Raw genomic sequence first — 21,253 nt, 5'->3', positions numbered from 1 at the left:
GGTTTTTAATGGTGTTTGTTCTATACAGAGATAACATTCACAACCCAGCACACCAAGTCCGTTTGCTTCCCTATTGTATCCCCTTCGCTGTTTTGCCCGTCCTGCCTCACCTTTTACTTATCCTGCGCCCCGTGGAGAACCTTCAGACATCTTCCCTGGGCTGTCGAGACCCATTTCCGCCAGCCTCCCGCCGCCCTGCTGTTCTCTGCCATCTGACAGCGGGGCCGCCGAGTGGAGTGAGGCGAGGGGCTGCCTACAACTCCCGGCAGCCCTCGAGGTCTCCAGCCCCACCGTCACAACTCCGCACCAGGAGGCGCATAAAGGTATTCATTGCTCCCTCACGCGGGACGCGAGCGGGACGCCGGGCGAAGCTCGGGCCAAGGGCGGGCCTGTTGTTGCCCGTTAGTGACCGGGAGGGACCGGACCGGGCCACCCCCCTTGATTCCTATTGTTTATTTCGACACGTTTCTGTACTTTGTTGTCGCACTTACCCATCATGACTGGAAGAACTAGAAGCAAAACAAAATCTGCACTAGCTGTAGCCCAGATCACAGGCCCTATAGATCAATTCATCTCACGGACCAATGAGGCCATCGAGCATAGTATTTCCCTTCTGGAACGCAGAGTATCTTTGGACCTCATTAAAGCGAAACGCTCCTCCATGGGCCTTTTGGCTACCGCGGCCTCTCCCACCCAACAAGCTCCTATTGCAGCTATTCTCTTACCATCTGCTACTGTTGCCGATATTCATACAGTACCATGTTCAGTAGATTTATCTGTAAGACAATCAGAGACTGACTCTCTTTTGTCAGACAATTTAGAGATTACCCCGGACTTAGAGGCTTGTCAAATTTAGGGCACTTTGGAATCAACCGCAGATAAACAATCCCGGGGAGTGAGGGAAGGAGCCATCCCTAAACGAGGAAACACCAACCCATGCGGCAATGTAGTGGCGCCCGACATCCCCTTGGAATCTGGGAGGGATTGGTTCCTACAGCCCACACAATCAAGTACAAATGCACAAACTGAAAATAACTCCATAGCTCCTACCATCATTGTAGAGGAGATAGATAATTCATGCAGAGTTTGTAAATCTACTTCGCAAATATTAACTACAATCAAAGAGCTTCTCTCCCAACATTTAAAACCAATACAAATTAGTGTAAGGAATTTGGAAGCCCAATTAGCAATTCTATCACGCACTAACCCTATTGTGTCGAGCTTACATCCACCTAACCAAGGGAAGGGGAATCCTACCCACCATATAAAAGTTCCCCAACTCTTACAACCCGGTGCAGGAATTAAACAGACTTCTATGTCCATTCCACCCCCTTTAAAATCAAAGAATACTGTTCCATCACTAAAACAACAACAACAACCAGTGCCTAGTGTGCAAAAGGCTAAAATATCTACTGATTCGCCCCAGACCCTATCAGGAACAGGACCTGTTAAAATTGCAAAAATTGCAAATACTGCAAATACTACAGCAGATACAACCACAAACCAAGTTACAAAAAATAAATCTACAATCTCACCTTCTAGAATGACGATCACACAACCCTCGATGGCACCCAAAAAGGTACCACGACCAAGGCGTTCAGTGCACCTCCCTCCGGAGGCAACCCCTTACACGGTCATTCTAACAGGTGTTCCTGAACTAACTGAAGGTATGGATGAAACTGCCCGGTCACTTAAGAATAAGGTCCTGCAGTGGCTAAGCCTAAATAGACCACTAGAGCCCTACCATTCTGGCGGGATCTCTACAGTCCGCAGAGTAATCTGGATAGGGGATGAACGCAAATCGATCCACGGTGACTGTATCATAGTAAATTGCAGGGATCCAAGCACCGTGGAACATATTTGCTCATGGCCCACTCTGGGGAAAAAGGGCGGAATCGACGCCCAACATCTTTCTTTTTTCTATCCCCCATTGAACACACACCAATACCCTTCCATTTCAAACTGGCAGCATCCCCAGGAAGGACAGTGGAATCAGGCGGGTTATACCTACAGCTATGGGAACAGAAATAGGAACAGAGATTGGCATAACCAGCCTTGGCAACAAGGCAGATCCCACTATTCAATGGAGGGTTGGCAGGGTCTCCCAACCAGAAACAGGTATGATTGCCTGGAAATGGTCGATTGACCGCTAAGGGCCATAAGAAGTAAGATCCAGGCCTCAAAAGCTACGGTCGCCCCATTAACTCCCGGCTCACAACCCCACCCGCCTAAACTTCAGGCTCAAGCAGAATTAATCTTGCCTATTACCATTAGTTCCCAGTTTGGGACTATTGTAGAATCTTGTAATGATATTTTAAATGAAACGATGACCAATTTCCCAGTAACCTCCAAGGGCGCAATTGACACAGATTTCCATCACCTTAATGATCTGAGTACTATTACTGAAACTACCACGACCCTATTGGAGCGTTTACCATCCCAATCCCCCGTCTGCCAGATACCATCTGACCCAAACAACCTGAGTCTTTCAATAATATACTGGAATGTCGCAGGTCTGCGCTCCAAGTTGCCATTGCAGCCGTGGCTTGAAACAGTAAGGGAACATCAGATACTTTGCCTCCAGGAAACATGGTCTATCACTCCAAACCATCTAGTGGGTTATAGAACTTTCCATATTCCAGCAATTCAGGGAGCTATGGGTAGACCAAAGGGGGGTCTCGCGATTTATGTTGCTAATACTCTCCCCTCCCTATCCATTCGGAAGCTAAAAGAACTCCCTACCTATCAAATTTGCAAATAAATTTCACCAAAGATTGCACTTCTATTTTGATTAATTATTATAATAATTCAACTACAATGGACTGTTTAATAAAACTAACTGAAATTACCACTTTTTTTAACATCCCTGCAAAATGACTCTCATTCGAATTTGGTACCCATAATCTGGGGTGGCGATTTTACTCTTCCACTATGTTCCAACTATAAAAATGGAAACTGTGGCCTGCAAGACGAAAATGGCAGTCCTCTGTCCCATTTCGCCCACTCTATTTGTGGCAACAAACTAAATGAGTCCATATTTTCCCTAGAACTGGACTTTGTAAACGATCTAGTGGAACCACAAAAAGATTTTTCTCCAACTTTCCATGGTAGAGGCTATTTAACCACGATAGATTTCATTCTGTCTTCCCAGATTCTCAAGGGACAAGTGACTAACTTTTCTACTGGGACAGATGCTAGTAGTGATCAATTTCCGATTAGCGTAAGAATTAAGCCAAAAATGGTTAAAACACACTCTTTCACTTCGAGCCACTTAAAACAAAATTCATTAACTATGAACAAACTAAATGGCTACACAGTCAAATGGGCCAAGGTAGACCCGGCGGAAGTAACGGAGAGGGTCCTCGGAAAAACCAAACCTTGGGTACTCGACTGCCTATCACCAAACTCCACTCCCCAGACAATTGTGCGTAGTTTCCAGAACATCTTGAAGATAATTGAAAAGGAACTTTCTGGTAAACCCAGGAACAATAAGCCCACCTCTCCGAGGTGGTTTGATACAGCCTGCCGAAAGGCCCTTTCGTCCTTAAAGGAAGCCCTTCATAGACCCACGAGGGACCTAGTGGAAATCTCAAATTTAAGGAAACTCTATAACATAGCCAGACGGGAACGAAGAATAGAAATTAAGAAAAACCTCTGGGCTCAACTTCACGATAGCTGCCAACGCAAGGACAGTGTTCTATTCTGGCAAGTCATCAGATCCCCCTTTTTGGCCGACACTACAAAGGGGCAGCACCTAGATGTCGCAATCACGGCAGATGATTGGGTCATCCATTTTTCTAAAATCTTTGGTCATTCTCAACTAGACACAGTAGGTATAGACCATAGTGGAGTCCACAAGTTGGAGAAGAACATCTATCCGATAAACATCCATTTCAACTGTGTGGAAGTCATCAAAGCACTTAAGGATTCAAAACCAGGTAAAGCTCCTGGTCCAGACGGAGTCCCACTGGACATTTTTCTCCATAACATCGAACTATGGTCACCAATAATTACCCAGGTTCTGGCAGCAGTAACATCTGTTGGGCTGCTACAGTCATGGTCAACGTCAATCCTCCTTCCCATCTTTAAAAAGGGCAACCGTAACGACCCGGCCTGCTACAGGCCAATTTCCCTCCTGGACTCCATGGGCAAAATTGCAGGTCGAGTGCTCTTGGACCGCCTACAATCCTGGGCCCGGGAAAATAACATCATGACCGACCTGCAATATGGCTTCCAGAAGGGTCTCGGGACCGTGGAGCAGGCCCTGAACCTCGCCCTTTTGACTGGAAAGTACGTAGGTGCAAAAGGAGGTAACATCTTTCTCGTCTATGTTGACCTCAGCGCGGCATTTGACTGCGTCCAGCACGCGAAACTTTGGTCAATACTCGGTGATCTTGGAGTGGATCCATCTCTTATAGCTTTCCTTCGGGAACTCTACTCTGACGCCACAGGGTGCGCCAGATTTGGCGTCAACGGTGAGCTATCCCGCTCCTTCTCAATAGTAAAGGGAGTAAGACAGGGTTGCGTACTGGCTCCCTTCCTGTTCAATCTTTATACTAATGGACTAGAGCAGGCCATGTTGGAAGGGAGCCAGGATCTACCCCAGATAAATCATCGTCCAATACCGACACTGCTATACGCAGATGATTCTGTCATCTTAGCCCGAACGCTGAATCAACTACAAAAACAACTCAACAAATATTGTAGCTTTATGAGTTCACTTGGCCTGAAAATCAATATAAAAAAGACATTTACCATGCATATTGGTCCTAAGGTCAAGAATCCCAAACCAATATTGGTGGACAACATAAGACTGGAGAAAACCTCTGTTTACCCATATCTGGGCATCCTTGTGGATGACTCCTTGGATTGGCGAAAGGCAACGGCCAGTAGAAATCTTCTCTTTCAGCGAGCAACATCGGCCTTGGTCTCTTTCTCGAGAAAGTTAGGCAAACCCGCTCCACCTGAACTCCTGAAAATTTACTATGCTAAATGCCATAGTGTGGCTACCTATGGTGCAGGAGTTTGGGGGTACGGCCATATAGACCCTATACAGATAACAGAGAATGGTTTTGTTAAATATCTGCTGGCCCTTCCCCAAAGCGCCCCGAACTATGCTTCTCACAAGGAACATGGCATGGAATATATTATAGACACGATTCGCTCCCAACCAATTCTATTGTGGCAACGCATATGGTCTAAACCCGAGTGCCATCTGACACGATCTTTGATCACGGATTGTATAGCCCTAACCAACTGGCACAAGATTCCCTGGCTGGTTTATGTGCGGAACTTTTTCAATGACCTTGGCCGCAGTTCTTACTTTGACGACCCACCTAGTGTCGAAGACATCTCCAGTAAAGAGTTAAAGAAGATGTGCTTGGTCCATCTGAGAGAACTGCGCAATCAGTTGGAGATAACAAAAACTTCGAACAATCAAATCTGTGCAACTCAAACTGTTAAAGGCATACAACTCTATCTGACTTACTATCTGTCCAACCATGAGAAATATCTTCTTACAAGATTTCGATTCAATACCTTTTTCCGTTTAGTTTCCTTTCCTGAAGTACAAAACTGGTCTCGCACTCTCATGAACTGTCCATGTGATGGAGTTTCCTTACAATCAACAATCCATATTATCTTCTTTTGCCAATATTATAAATCACCACGGAAATCCTGGATTCTCCCACTTCTCCAATCCGCAGGCCATAGATTATGTCACCCGGCATTCCTTTTCTTGCAGCTTTTGGACTCACCACATGTTGCGAAGTACGTAGTCACTTTTTTAAAAGCCAGCATCAAAATACGTCAAAGCTTATGACCGACATGAAACTTTCACTTTAAAACTGACGTACTTTTACTTTATAATCTTTTATATTTTTATATTTTAATTTTTCTTTTCTAAACTTTTTGTGCCTTTAGTAGAAACCATTATTCTTCTTTTACATTGAAATTGTTTATGCTTACTGTTTTTAATGTGTACTTTTTATGATTGCAAACACGTGGTAATCGAATAAAAGTTTATGAAATGAAATGTATCCCCTTCCATGCCTGTAGGCTTGCATCTCACCACACTGCTCTATACAGCCTATTCTTAAGTTTCACACTAAAACTTGACCTACATTTCCAACTCAATGCACGTGAGTCTGTCACGACAACTCCCTCATCACACGTCTCTCCGCCAGCTCTCCATCTAGCGGTAAAGTGTAATACCAATGTCTAACACCAATTCATTAACAGACGATCTTAACATAATCTCCTTAAACGTCAAAGGGCTTAATCATCCTGTGAAAAGGCGGAAAGTGTTTGAATATCTTGCTAAAACAAAAGGGGATATCGTTCTACTGCAGGAAACCAAGCTATCAGAGGATGACTTGCGCTTCCTTAACATCCACTGGTCGTCCCATGTCCTGTCCTCTCCTGCACCACACAAAAAGGGTGGAGTAATCACCCTGTTATCGAAAAAGTCCAATCTGACACTATTATCACACACTCACGACACAGAAGGTAGACTACTAGTGACCCATCTACGCAGAGAGGATGACCCCATCCACGTAGTGAACATTTACGGCCCTAATTCAGGTGACCCCGAGTTCTGGGACTCAGTCTCTCGTTCAATGGAGCATATCCCACAAGACGACCTTCTGATAGTGGGGGGCGACTTTAACCTGCCCCTCGACCCCATACTGGACAGGCAGTCCAAGTGCTCATTCCACCCTTCACGCTCGCATGAGGCCCTATTACGTCTCTGTGAGCGTTACTGCCTTAAGGACTCATGGCGGCTCCAGAATCCCGATGGGAGAGACTACACCTTTTACTCTGCTCCTCACAACTCCTACTCGCGTATTGATTTTATCCTAGTCTCCACCTCATTCACACACCTGATTGAGGAAACCGATATTGCCCCCAAACTGGTTTCCGATCATGCCTGTATCCACACCAAGCTCGCCGGCTCCCGCTCGATCCGTCCACCTAGAAGATGGCGCTTTAATGAGGAAACCCTAAACAACCCCGACGACAAACTTCTGATAGCAAACGCCATTGAGGAATACTTACTACTAAATAATATCCCAAATACCGCGCCTAACACCCTATGGGACGCTCTTAAAGCCACGATCCGTGGAGTCATTATAAATATCAGAGCCAAAGCCAACAAGGCACTAAACAAAGACCTGGAACAACTGGAACTACAAATCAGAACTCTAGAAGCCCAACACAAAGCCAACCCCCAAGATCCCAAACCCCTCGACCTCCTAACCAAAAAGAAATATGAATACAATGCCATCACTAGTAAAAGAGCGGGTGTATGGATTAACCGTTTCAAAGCCCTAAAGTTGTGCGAGGGGAATAAAGCGGGTAAATTGCTAGCTTCATACCTCAAACACAAACAAAAGCTGTCAAACATATCCTCAATAAAAGATTCCGCAAACAACACCCACACCAACCAGACCAAAATCCTAGACACATTTAAAACCTTCTATGAAGAGCTTTACAAGAATGACAAACCCCTGGACATAGCAGCTTGCACCGAATACCTTGAGTCTCTCGACCTCCCTAAATTATCAGAAACTGACAAACTACAATTAGGGTCCCCCATCAGTAAAACAGAGATCTCAGTAGCCATCAAAACTCTGAAAAGCAACAAAGCCCCCGGTCCGGATGGCTTCTCTGCCTCTTTTTATAAAGCCTTTGAAAACCAACTTACCCCTACGCTCCAAACTGTTTTCAATTCTACCGCGCCCAGTGGGAGTATTTCACCCTCAATGAGTGAGGCTACAATAATTGTAATCCTTAAAGAAATGAAAGACCCTCTCCAAACCAAAAATTACAGCCCCATCTCTTTAATAAATCTTGATTGCAAGATATATGCCAAGATCTTAGCAAATCGATAAAACACTGTTCTCCCCAATCTGATAAGCCAGTCGCAAGTTGGCTTCCTGAAACACAGGATGTCGAACGACAATACCAGACTCCTGTGCCATATACTAGAAAAAGCTAAAAACTGCCAATCTCCAATGGTCGCGATCACCCTGGACGCTGAAAAAGCCTTCGATAAGGTTTCATGGTCCTTTCTTCAACAATGTATGCGCTCATTCAACCTCGGTCACTCTTTCATCACAATGGTGATGGCCCTATACTCCTCCCCCTCAGCTCGAATAGCACTCAATGGCACCCTCTCCAACCCATTTCGCTTCTACCAAGGTACTAGACAAGGTTGCCCACTTTCACCGGCACTCTTCCTTCTGGCCCTTGAACCCCTTCTAACTGACATCAAACGGAATGAAGACATCAAGGGAGTCTCCTTCGGTGATACACAGATAAAATTAGCAGCATATGCTGACGATATATTGATTGCTACAGAAAACCCGGCCAAATCAATCAAGGGACTCATGAACTCAATCAGCAAATATTCGGCCCTATCTGGGTATAAGTTAAACAAGGACAAATCCGAAGTCAAACCACTAAATATCCTCCCCACCAAAGAAGTCCTTGGTGACTCGGGTCTAGCTTGGCAAACAGAAGTTATAAAATACCAAGGGATAGAATTCACCGATAAACTACTGAGTACACTCAAACATAACGAGACAACCACACTAACAAAAATTAAAAGAATCCTTGATGGCTGGTCCCCACGGTTTATCACATGGTGGGGTCGGGTAGAAACTATAAAAATGATGATATCCCCACTAATCAACTACCTGAGCACAATGCTACCCCTTACTTTTTCCAAAGAATTCCTTTCCAAGCTTGACAAACTGATTTCCTCCTTCCTTTGGCAAGGGAAAAAGGCCAGAATTAGCCTGAAAAAATATGTCTTGATAAAACCTTGGGAGGCGTCAATCTAGCGGATTTTAAACTCTATCAAACTGCTTTTTTGGCCAGACAGGGTTCATTCTGGATAACTCCACACACAGACTACACCCCGGTGTGGCTAACCGTGGAAAAATCCCTTCTTCAGGGCCTTGATCCCTCCGCCCTTCTTACCACCAAACTACACCCCACTTTAAACTCAGGAACCATCTTCAAACACACGAAAGCAGCCCTCCTTTATGTAAGCAAATTTTTACCTCACCAATTCCGTAAATCGAAGTGGGAATCGCTGTGGCACAATAACAACCTATTATACAAAGGGAAACCACTAAATAACCCTACTTGGATAGGGAAAGGAATACACTTCCCTCACCAGCTATTTGAAGGTTCGTCACCACTCACTTTCTGCGAATTACAAAGTAGATTTCAACTCCAACACATAGAATTCTACTATTTCTTGCACCTCAAGGTGGCACTCACCAAAGCAGCTCTGAACAACATCACCCCCTCCCTCCCTGGCTACCTAAACACACTCAATAGACTTGGCCGTCGGGTGTCCAGAATATACAAAATGATCCGCCCACAGAGGTCCAACCTGACTAACTCCACACAGTCATTCTGGGATTCATACTCATCCACAACAACCTCGGAAGTAGAGTGGGCCAGAATCTGGGAGTCAACCACACGACACAAAATTAGCCCTACACTGTCCCAAACTAAATTCTGGCTACTCCACAAAGCCTTTTGGACCCCCAGGAGACTCTTCTTGCACAACATCAAAGACGATGATTCCTGCTGGAACTGTATGGCGGAGGGTGGGGACCTTGAACACCTAATATTTAAATGCCCTCGTGTCACCGCCTACTGGGATAGAATCTTCGAGTTCATTACCAAAGTCCTACATATTTCTCTCCCGAGAGAATTTGCAACTTTAGTCCTGGGTTTTACCAAAGCCGTCACTCTCAATGACAAAGCCCTACTTGACCTACTTCTGACGGCGGCGGTTAAAATCATATTGAATAATTGGAAGGACACAGGTAAAGCCTCTTTCCCCCATTGGCTCAATTGGATCTCAAATCTTAGAGGTGCCGATAACATAGCGCTTCCCTCAACACCATGGCATCCCCCACATAGGAAACTATGGTCCTCACTCGATGCTCACTTCGACCTTTTCAAGCCTCCGTGATTGTCTGATGTTCACATGCACCTCTCTCGATAGCGCCCTTTCAGTACCCCATAATTTTAATTGCTGATGCATACTTTTTCACAGAATTTCTTGCTCCTCTTCCCAAGATGCTGGCCTTAATAGATTGTACGATTATTTCGCACCTCTTGTTGTTGTGACACCTTCACAGTGAACTGATGCAATGCCTAATTTCCTTAGTTTCTTTATTTACTTCATCCTCCTTTTGTTTTCGTTTTGCTTTCGTCAATATTTGAACCATGCCTGATATATGCTCATGACTGTAATGCTCTCTGTTACTCTCTCAATAAAAAAAATTTTGTGAAATGAAAAAAAAAAAATTTATGCTTATCCGAGGTTGTTGCTAGGCATTAAAATTACGATGTTCCAATAAATATATTTCGAATTTGTGAGTACTCATTAATTCAGAATCGGAAATTTGCAATATGTGGGATTTATGGATCTGCTACATGGCAATACGGGTTGCCCTGTAATACGACCTCTACCATTTTATTATTTCCGTGCATTGTACAATTTGTAATACTTATTCAATAAAACATGATAAAATGATTATGTGTCAAATATAATTCCATATTTCATATTTGAAACCAGAGGAACATCCATTTTCTCAAATTCACTATGTTAATTTAATTTGTGAACATACTGTTTGCTCCTCCCCGTGTTGCAAGAATTTTTAAAACAGTTGCATTTGCCATATTTTGCCAATGAGTGCTAAGTATTTGTGTTTTGGACGCTGGTCTTCAGATGAGGCAAAAAGTGCGATACAAAACGAACGGAATAAATAACGTGACTGAAGAAAGTGGAAAAAGGCCACATTACCTGATCGGATTTCGCCATCTGCTGGACGTCTCAGTACATTTGATTTTGGAAACATGCACGGGTTTCCAGCACAGAATTTACAAATTAAAAAAAGTTGAAAGATCAGTTTAAAGCATTTTTTGGGCACGGGTCACCGGGGGTCATTTGCAGATGTAGCATTTAGACTGTTGGACGTTTCAATAAAGTGCAAAGAAGCAAAAGATCCCTCGGGTCACCTCGGCGCTTTGAGCTTTTTCAGGGAATACCAAAAAGTTTCGTTCAAAGCGAATCCGGAGGGAAATTGTTCTCCGCTTTTGGTGGCCATATCATACAAACATTGGCAAAGCTAAAATATCTGTGTTTAATGTGACAACGAACGAATGCAAAAATAGATATGGAGAAATTATGTTTCCACGAAACAGCAATTTGAGGACAGGCCGCCAATGTTCGCTAGCATAGATGGGAGAAATCTTTTTTTTTTTATTCCACAGACAGTAAATTTGAAACTTTCGAACTCCCACTCGCTTCCTCTGGTTTCGCATCTGACTAACTCAAATTTTGAGAAAAAAAAGAAATGCAGGCAGAATGTTCTTCTACACAAAAATGTCTTGCTCTACACAGTAGTACAAAAGGGGGTGGTGATGGACGGAGCATCTGAACCAATCAAATACTCACATCCAGTCTAAAGATCTGGGTTTAATCCATCACCGTTCTTTAGCCCACTCTGCCACCCCAGTTCAGACATGGCCATATGCAAATCAGTCTGACCCTGTGCCTCATGGGAACAGTCCAGCCTGAACTGCCAAGCCATGCCTTCCCTGGACCGCAAACAAGCTTCCTAGGACCGGTTTCTGGCATTTCAGCCGTCTTCAGCCGGGCTTGCTTGAATCCAGTGGCAAAGTGAGCAAGGGGCTCGCGTCTGAGCATACCCTGCCAACTTATGGCGAACAAAGCTGTACAAAAGGGGGTGGTGATGAACGGAGCATCTGAACCAATCAAATACTCACACCCAGTCACAAGATCTGGGTTTAATCCATCACCGTTCTTTAGCCCACTCTGCCACCCCAGTTCAGACATGACCATATGCAAATAAGTCTGACCCTGTGCCTCATGGGAACAGTCCAGCCCGAACTGCCAAGCCATGCCTTCCCTGGACCGGAAACAAGCTTTCTAGGACCTGTTTCCGGCAATTCAGCCGTCTTCAGCCAGGCTTGCTTGAATCCAGTGGCAAAGTGAGCAAGGGACTCACGTCTGAGCATACCCTGAAGCAACACCCCCTATTGTACCGCTTTGCTCTACACAGGAAGCAGTACACAGAAGGATGAATTCTTGCGTTGTACAGCACAGTCAAATGCCCAAAACAGATTTACCTTAATAGTACATGCATAAGGTAACTGATTAACTGTCCTCCCTGGCAATGCATCAAACCAGGTTCCCCAGAGCAGTGGAGCCTGTGTATGGTACCTGTCTGTAAGGAGGACGCGGCAGGCAGAGGCTATACATGCTTCCCAGTCATGGGTCCAGGCAATGTATTTACCATTATTCAATTATCACTAAGGTAAATACATCGCCCGACCCTTTACAGTTCTCCTAAAAGCAACTGCGTGGGGTGTACTTCGCGAGTGGATAAGTCGGGGCAAAGTTTGCATGTTTTAAGATTCTTCTCAATCTATCTCTTACATTTCTTCATCTACATACGGTAAGGGCTGCGTCCCACAACACGATAAAAGCACCCGGGTGTCCTGAGGCACGACATGGAAATAGGTCTTAGGTAAGAATAAAAATAAAGACAACACCCTCTCAACTACACACCCTACAAGGCCCAGCATGCTGTCCATGCAGGAAAGAAAGAGTTATGATTGCTATCAGAACTTGTTAGATTGCTGATTTGAGTGGCAATCTTAGAGCCAAAGCTTGTACGATCAGTCGAACCCGATGGAGAAATCTGCTCCCTTAGACCCAAATTTGAGATCTGTGTGAAGTAAATTTTTCCAGCCTGTCCCTTCCGAGCAGAGTATGGGTGACCGAGAACCTTCATAGACAAGGCAGGATGACACGTGAAATGGTAAACATGAAGAAAGTGGAGACACTGCAAACCCTGAGTGTTTGAGTTGCAGGTAAAATCTATGATTTTCACCCGATTTTAAACCAGTTTGCCATTATGTCTTCAGCGCTTTAGGGTTGGGGGCTGACTGGGTTGGAGATTTCGGGTCACAGTGTTGGAATAGTTCACTGAATGCTTCTTCAGAGTGATCCTTAAGAACTAGCTGTAAAAGCGAGTGTTTTAGGAAACATATATGCAAAATTGCACTGTAAAATGTGTACTTTTTAGCTGGGAGGAGGAATCTGTTAATGTGGACAGAAAACACAGGAATGGCAATTGTTTATTAGAACTTCAAGATGTTATTTATATACAGAAACTCCAGCCAGCCTAGTCGCACCCTGTCGGCATCAGCAACTGGCCAAGCTCCTTCAACAATTCAACCCATCACATTCTCGCCCAGAATCCAAAAGGAAGGACTGAATGAGGAATTTCTGCAGCAAGGCACAGACACAAGCTGCAGCAACATACCACACAAACCTCTAAATGTTCCTCGGGCAAGTCGGGTTTGTTACTACGCTAGGTCTGATTCATGGAAGCTATTTAAGCCCTAACATTTGAATAATTTACTCCTGGCCAGGCGCGCAACACCCATTGGACTAACCAGGCTTCAGGCCCCCCCCCCGTCGTGTGTGGCAGCCCGGGATGAGACAGATCCCGGGCACACACACAGCCACACCCGAACGTTTCACAGGTCTTTAAAAGACCATTTGAATGCTAATTAGGCCTTGCTGTTGTTTCACCCCTTGTTGGAGGCCCTGCAGCTCCAATCTGCCTACTGATCAAAGGTTCAGCCCCGCCCGAAATGTTTTCTTAGCCCCCCCCCCGAAATTTGACTCAGTCAGTCAGTCATTAAAACTTTATTTGGGTTATTACAACCATAAAAGTATACACTCTAGTTGCGCCTCTGCTCCTGGCCACTACCTTCGAGTGTGGACACGTTAACTATGGTAGTACCTCTGGCTATCTCCCCCACCCCGAATCTCACAGCACAGCCTAATACCTCCAGCCTAAAGAGTTTGGCTAGGTTTGTTCTATACAAATACCACATCGCAAAATGACCTACATACGTACATAGATATCTGGATAGAGCAGGCCTGACACAGCTAGCTATCTCATCTAATGGCCTGATTTTAGTACAATATTTCACTCATCTACTCCCGCGCTGGCTTCAGTCTCTTGACAGAATATCCATACACATTCTTTGCAATGTCTCCTGCAGTGTGGACAACCAAAACCAAGACTGGATTAGCAACGTAGCGCATCACCTGGAACATCGAAAGTACTCCTACATGGTGATTAGGTGTTTAAATTGAACTAATCTCCTTCATTGATACTAAAATGTGAGTTCTCTTTCTCGAATGGCCTTAGGATGCACAGGAGCACAAAGTTGGCAAATGGCCATATTGTGATTTTCCACCCAAAACACCAACAGTTCTTTGAATCTGGGACTGTAAACGGCACTTAGTTTACAAAAAAAGAGAACGTTGGGTTGGAAGGCTATCTCAAGTGATTGCCAGTGGTTAGATTTATTGCAAGTATCCTTCCATCACCCTTTGTGTGTTTGATGTATCACCTTAAGTGGCCACAGGTATGCCCAGGCAAGGGTGCCAGTCTCACTGTACCACTGAAACCAAGCTACACTTGACTGAAGAGCCCCAATCAGGACAAAACCGGCCTTGAGTTGGTTGTGTTCTGTTTCAGAGAGGTCTTAGGTTCGTTCTGTTCCAGTTTCTATTGGAGCAGGGTCAAGAATGATTTGCATATGGCTGGGTCTAACCTGAGGTTGCATTGTGGGAAAAAGAACGATGGGTTGGAATGCTAACCGGAGTTACTGCCAGTGGTTAGACTTATTGCAAGAATCCTCCCATCTCCTTTTGGGTGTTTGAAGTAAACGGCATTTGATAAATCAGTGTTCATCACACGTTTTAAAGTATGAGGACCATGGAGGGACTACATCCCTGGCAAATTATTTCCTTCAAAGAAAATACAGCGAAAAAAAATCAGAAAGCCCAAGGCTTCCTGTTCCCATGTCTTTGAGGCGTAGGAAAACGAGAAATGTTGTTGTAAGCTTCCCTGGCACCTCATGTAGACACACTAAGTCACTTATGTAGACACACTAAGTCACTTTTGTTTGAGTGTCACAGATCTGCAGTCTCACTTAGTGCAAATGCTTGGTGGAGGATGAAGGGAGTCACAGCCACACAATGTTCGAGATTCAGTCTGATGGTTAGGCAGAGGTCCACATTAAGAATTACATAAGAAGTCAAAAAGAAAAGGTATCCATTAGAACAGGTGGTAACTGTATGATAGCCATGCTCTGCCAAAGGTTAAGACTTACTCGAGAAATACCGCTGGTTTATAAAATACACCATAAACATCAACCACTCACTTTCTCGATCATCTCATAACTTTCTTCAAGTTTAAGTGCGCGGTTTTGAACTCCAGTGGAAGCTCGCTGGAAGAGTTTCAACCACTCTTCATATGCAGTTTCTGATATTTCAGCAACGGCAAAACACAGAGTTCTTAAACCTAAAAGTCAGAAAAATAAAAAGATCAAAAATAGAAACAATACTGTTTAATTTAAACATGGAGTCCGTTTTATATGACGATGGGCTACTGGTCACAAGTCACAACTAATAGCAGCATGATTTAGAGAACTTACATGAGGCTAACGGGAAAGAGCATTCCCTTCAAATATAGAACATAATATAAGCGTCAATTATGCTAACAACAGTATAAGCACCAGACTAATGAGTAGCTTTGTTCAAGGCAAAATCAAAGACTTATGCACAGTACTTAACTTATACCTTTGGTTGCCAGCGGCATAAATATTTTTTTCTGGAGCAAGGTCTCTTGCAAGTTGGAAAACCTTAGTAAACAAATATCCTGGGCCATGCGCTACCTGTCTTTGTGCATTTGGAGGCCCAATTGGACAAAGACAGGTAGCGAAGACAATTGTGGAGAACCTGCCTCCTGGAATGACTTGAATGGAGTAGCCAAATATGATAAAGGAAGAGGAGAGGAGGCTTAGTGATTCGCATCTCATTCTTCTTTGTTTCATTTGCGAGTCAGTGGGGAAAAGAGATGGGGGCTAATAGTGACATAGGGGTTAAAATAAAAACAGTAGGGCGGCAATAGGCCTGGCCTTTAGGACCTATTGAAGCATGTGTTGTTGCAGCAACGATGCATAAAATATAAAAAAAAAGTCATTTTGCAAAAGTACGTCAGAGGAAGACTTCAAGTTCATGTAATTCAGAAGGAACAATTAACTTGCGATTTTGAAAGATCTAAAATAGTGATTTCATTCAAAAGACATAAGTGAAAACTAGACAGAGGTGAAAAGTGGAGATAAAAGTAGCAGCAGATTTTGGGTTTCCTATATCAATCAGTTGGGAAGCGACAAAAAAGGTAGCAAGGAACAAAACCAGGTTATTACCCTCTAATGTAGCGACCTTAGCCTATGAGAACAAAGAGGTTGTATGGCGGAATCCTGCACACCATTACCACGCATGCCTTTATAACGCGACCATGAAAAGCAAATGTCTTTACCACGCATGTCTTAACTACACATATACCTTTACCACACATGCCATTACAAGGTTACAGGAAAGTTATAGTTAGCCTGACATTTCACTCGTATAAAACCATCAAAATTCAGCAGCTACAGTTACCTGAGCTAACTATAACTTACTCCCCCACAATGTATTGCTTAAGACCTCACATATTAAATCACTCATGACATGGTCAGTGACATCACTGATGACATCTTAAATGACATCACTGATGGCATCATCAAGGGAGTGTGTTTTCTAAAAATGTATGAGTGTTAAACATATGTACTAAGGTACCACAAAGTTTAATTATTATACTAGCTGTACTACCAATGAGTGATACTACTTTTAAAATATAATATGTGAGTGGCTGTGTGTATCCATGTGTGAGTGGGTGTCTGAGGGGCTATATAGGTGTGTGAGTGGCTGTATGGGTATATACGTGGGTGTATGAGTTGCTGTGTGGGTGAGTGAGTGGCTGTATTGGTAAGTGAGTGGGTGTGCCAGTGGCTGTATGGGTGGGTGGGTGTGTGTGTGTGTGTGAGTGACTGTATGGGTGAGTGAGTAGGTGTCTGTATGGATGAGTGGGTGTATAAGTGTGCTGTATGGGTGAGTGAGTGACTCTTTGAGTGGGAGTTTGGGAGTTGGCGTGTAAGTGGCTGTATTTGAGAGTATGTGTCTGTCTGAATTGCTGTATGGGTGAGTGAGCAGATACGTGCGCACATGTATGGATGTGTGAATGGTATGTAAGTGAATGTGTGGGTGTGCCAGTGAGTGTGAGAGTGAGTGGCAGTGTTAAGAGGCTGAATGGATGAGTGTGTGAGAGGGTGAATAGGTGAATAAGTGGGTGTGTAGTAGCTGTATGGGTGAGTGACTAGTATGAGTAGCTGTATGGGCGAGTGAGTGGGTGTGTGAGTGACTCTATGGATGAAGTGATTTAATTTCAGATGTCAACAGTGATGTCACTGACCATGTAATGAGTGATGTAATATGTGAGGTCATAAGCAGTGCATCGCGGGGACATAAGTTATAGTTAGCTCAGAAAACTATAACTGCTGAATTTCTATGGTATTGTACGATTGAAATCTGAGCCAAACAATAACATTCCTGTAACCTTTGTTTTTTAGTGAATTTTTAAGGTTTTTTAAATTCTATTTCCTAACTATATCGTCCCTGTAGCCTTTGATTTTTTCAGTGAATTTCTATGGTTTTTAAACTAGTAGTCGTGTTTGCAGAGTGGTGGAGAAAGTGGACTGGGCCTCCGAACAGCTCTCACCAATCCCGCTGTGTGGGACATACTGGAGGTAAAAGGAGGTGTTCTTGGCCACCCAAGGATCCCCAGCATCCAAGAGGCCTTTATCCCCCAACCAGTAGTGCGCCTGGAGGCACGTTTGTAAGGTGGTGGAGAAACGAGGTGGGGCCTTCAACCAGCTCTCAGCAATTCCGCAGTGTGGGACTTACCGAAGATAACAGGAGGTGTTCCTGGCCCCAAAGGACCATCAGCATCCAAGGGGACACCATCCCCCAACCAGTAGTGTGCCAGGAGGCCCCTGGGCCCTTTATAGAGTGGTTGAGAAATGAGGCCGGGCCTCCAACGAGGTCTCAGCAATCCCGCTGTGGGGGCTTACTTGTGGCAACAATAGGGTCTCTTGGCCCCCAACAACCCTCAGCAGTCAAGGGAACTTCATCCCCCAACCAGTAGTGCACCAGGGTGTCTTTGCAGAGTGGTGAGAAAGGGGGTGAGGCCTCCAATAAGGTCTCAGCAGTAGGGGTTCTTGGTGCCCATTCACACATCCATACCACCACTCAACAGCCACTCATTCACCCATACAGCAACTTACACTCCAAATCACTCACTCAAACAATTCAGACACCCACTCACTCACCCATAGTCATTGACACACACACTCACCCACCCACTCAACCACTGGCTCTTAGAAATGGGGGTTTCTAGTTGACAGAGGTATGTACCTTTGGCCAAGTAGGGACCCTTCTTCCTAGTCAGGGTAAGGGGGATCCACTTCTAAAATAACCCCTGTTCACCCCCTTGGTAGCTTGGCACAAGCAGACAGGCTTATCTCAGAGGCAGTGTGTAAAGCATGTGTGCATGCATACAGAAACACAGTGAAATCACTACAATTGGACACCACTTTCTAAAAATAAGCAAAACGTTATCTAAACCAACAAGACCAAAAATGAAAAAATCCAACTTACAATACTGTAAAAATAGTTACTGTGCAAAATAACCTTTAGATTGCAGGAATAACATGAAAACACAGTTCCTCCAACTCTGTAGCTCCGTTCGGGGCTACCGCGATACTGAACACGACAGAGTCTAACAATTCCAGCCAACCGAGTCGGTACGGGTCAGCTAAAGCGTAGATAGACTCGAAAAGAGTACTTTTCTTGTTGCGGCCAACGCGCTGATGTGTTGCACTAGACTTTCCTTCTGGAATTGTTAATGGCTTTATATTCTGTGAACTACTTCGCTGTTTTTTTTGTGATTTGACTCTCCAGGATGCACCGGTTCAAGCACAGCCTCCTCTGCGCCCAGTGAAAGTACCAAACTTTTGGTCACCTTCCTGTACTAAGGGAAGGAGTCCACATGGGCAACAGCAAGACCGCTTCTAATGATGAAACCTTTACTGGCATTTCGTTGCACTTTAATTGTGGTCACTTTTATTGCACAATATCTGTCACTCAGCCAGGGGAATTATTTTAAAGTTATGTTGTGCAGGTTCCCCTGAGGCTCCTGGGGACAGTAGAGTGACTTTGTGCAGTGGTCATAATTTCTGCACCCCCAGAAGTTTGGAGCTCAAAAATCTGAAATACTAACTGCAAAACAATCACATTGCTCATATAAATGTTGAGCTATTTGGATTAGGTTCTTGTCTAGGCATTCAGAAAAAGAGTATGTAAACTCCTTGTAGTGGTGTGTGTGTGTGAAACGTTTCCTTGCTGGAACAATTATCTAATAGTTCTTCACACCATATAAACCAGTATCAGCAACTTACCTTCAGTAGCAAACTGTTCTAGATGTTTTAAAGTTATTTCTTTATATTTAGAACTTTCAGCCAGACGTTCATAAATTACTGTGTCCTGAAAAACAAACCGTAAAAAAGGCATTGGTACATATAATTATATACATTTCCTTTTGATGTCACATTCAATATCAATATCTACCCAAATTAGATATTATGTTTAATAGGGCCGCCAATGTGATAAACGCGTCACTTACTTCCCAAAATATCAGGATTACAGGGGTGTTTCATTTTCAATTTATGAGACACATTTGAACAACAGAGACCTTGATGTACAGTTTATTACAGTTTACACTAGGGTGAAAAGACCTTCTACAGTATTTGTCTTGTAAATATCTACTTAATCACTTTGGTAAGAACATTTACTTCTACTAGCATTATCAGTATAAAGCTTTACCAGGTGACGCAGTTCATGCAACAATTGCAAATAACCTGTACAGTTTTTTCTTACTGTATGACTTTAATGTGAACATCAACGGAAGATATGACATTTCTTTTATAGTGTAATGTACAACTGGAATAAATGTAGGTTCTCTTTAATTTGAATGTGTGCCTTAAAAAACATTTTCCTTGTGGTGATCTAAGACCTTTCATAGATTTGACTGTTTTCAATGTTTTAACGACTGAATACATTGTGTTTGAAATATACATTTACAACTATTTTATAAGATTACATGTTCTCTGTAATAATATGAAACAAATCAGTTGACTATTGATGAGTCTGAGCAAGAATATTCTTTGACTACTGAAATTAAGCTGAAATAACAGTGGCTTATCTAGATGGTGTACAAGATGTAGTTCTAAACTAATCTTATCAGTCAAGTTAAGAATAGCTAACAACAACACTTCAAGCCAACAGGCCATCTACGAGATTTCAAAACTGAGAAGCGGCAGACAGCGTGGATGGGATTGGAACCATTGTATCATTAGTTCTGAGCTAGACCCCTCTTAAACATGCTCTTTTATAGACTTAGTAGAGTATCGGCTCTGGATGATTCCAAATTCGCCAACTTACAAGAGGGAGTGCAAGGGCATCCAACATAGCTATTAGGAGTTCAGATACATGCCAGAGTTATGGGTATCGACAAGACACACTTTTACTTGCAATCAACCCACATGGAAAAAAATGTATATAGTAAAAGGTTATCTGGCTTGGATGGGGCCACCACTGATGCCAGAGAACCTTGCAACAGAGAGAAACTGAACACCTGTGAATCCCTTTTAAATAAGGTTGGATAGTATTTGAAACATAGGATGGAACACCCACTAAGAAGGATATTAATTAGGTCTGAGGAGTGGAATTGTGGATAGCTGCCATCTTTGAGGTCCTGCGTTAGATTCATCCAGGCTGTAGGAATCTGGATCTTACCAATGGGGTACTGCAAATCATTAAGACAAGTGCACTAAGCCCAAGCTAAGGAACTGCTGATGAGTTGCAACGATTGAAAGCTTTCCAAATGCTAGGTCAATTGTATCATCATGTAAAACAGTAGCAGTGCATATCTGCCATCATGCGTATGCTGTGCTATCAGTTTTAGTAGTAGGGGCAGCGGGTCTATGAGTGAAATGAATGAATAAACACATCATGCTTTTAGAGAAGATCATTAAGGATGAGCAAATGAACAAGAAGTTGGGCAGTCTAAATTCATGGATTTATGCCATGCGTTCTCCTTTTTGTTAGATCACACCACAGAGAGCTTTCGCTCTCTAGGAGATCTCATGTTAACAATATTTTAAAAATGTA

The 21,253-nt window shown here is 43.6% G+C and overlaps 1 protein-coding gene across 6 annotated transcripts in view; it reads right to left on the bottom strand.

Annotated features, from left to right (window-relative positions):
• The window catches only part of ATP8A1 (ATPase phospholipid transporting 8A1), a 1,103,292-nt gene that overhangs the window by 544,172 nt on the left and 537,867 nt on the right, over positions 1-21,253 (bottom strand). For all 6 annotated transcript variants that reach the window (XM_078678248.1, XM_078678246.1, XM_078678250.1 and 3 more), the window contains 2 exons: positions 19,483-19,567; positions 15,307-15,446 (listed from right to left, as the gene is read on the bottom strand). In XM_078678248.1, the coding sequence (XP_078534374.1) occupies positions 15,307-15,446; positions 19,483-19,567 (225 nt within the window). The remainder of the gene's footprint in view (positions 1-15,306; positions 15,447-19,482; positions 19,568-21,253) is intronic.

The sequence above is a fragment of the Lissotriton helveticus genome, chromosome 2_2, assembly GCF_964261635.1.
Source record: "Lissotriton helveticus chromosome 2_2, aLisHel1.1, whole genome shotgun sequence".
In the NCBI taxonomy this organism is placed as follows: Eukaryota; Metazoa; Chordata; class Amphibia; order Caudata; family Salamandridae; genus Lissotriton; species Lissotriton helveticus.
Note: the sequence above shows the minus strand (reverse complement) of the source record. Positions and strands in the feature narration are given on the sequence as shown.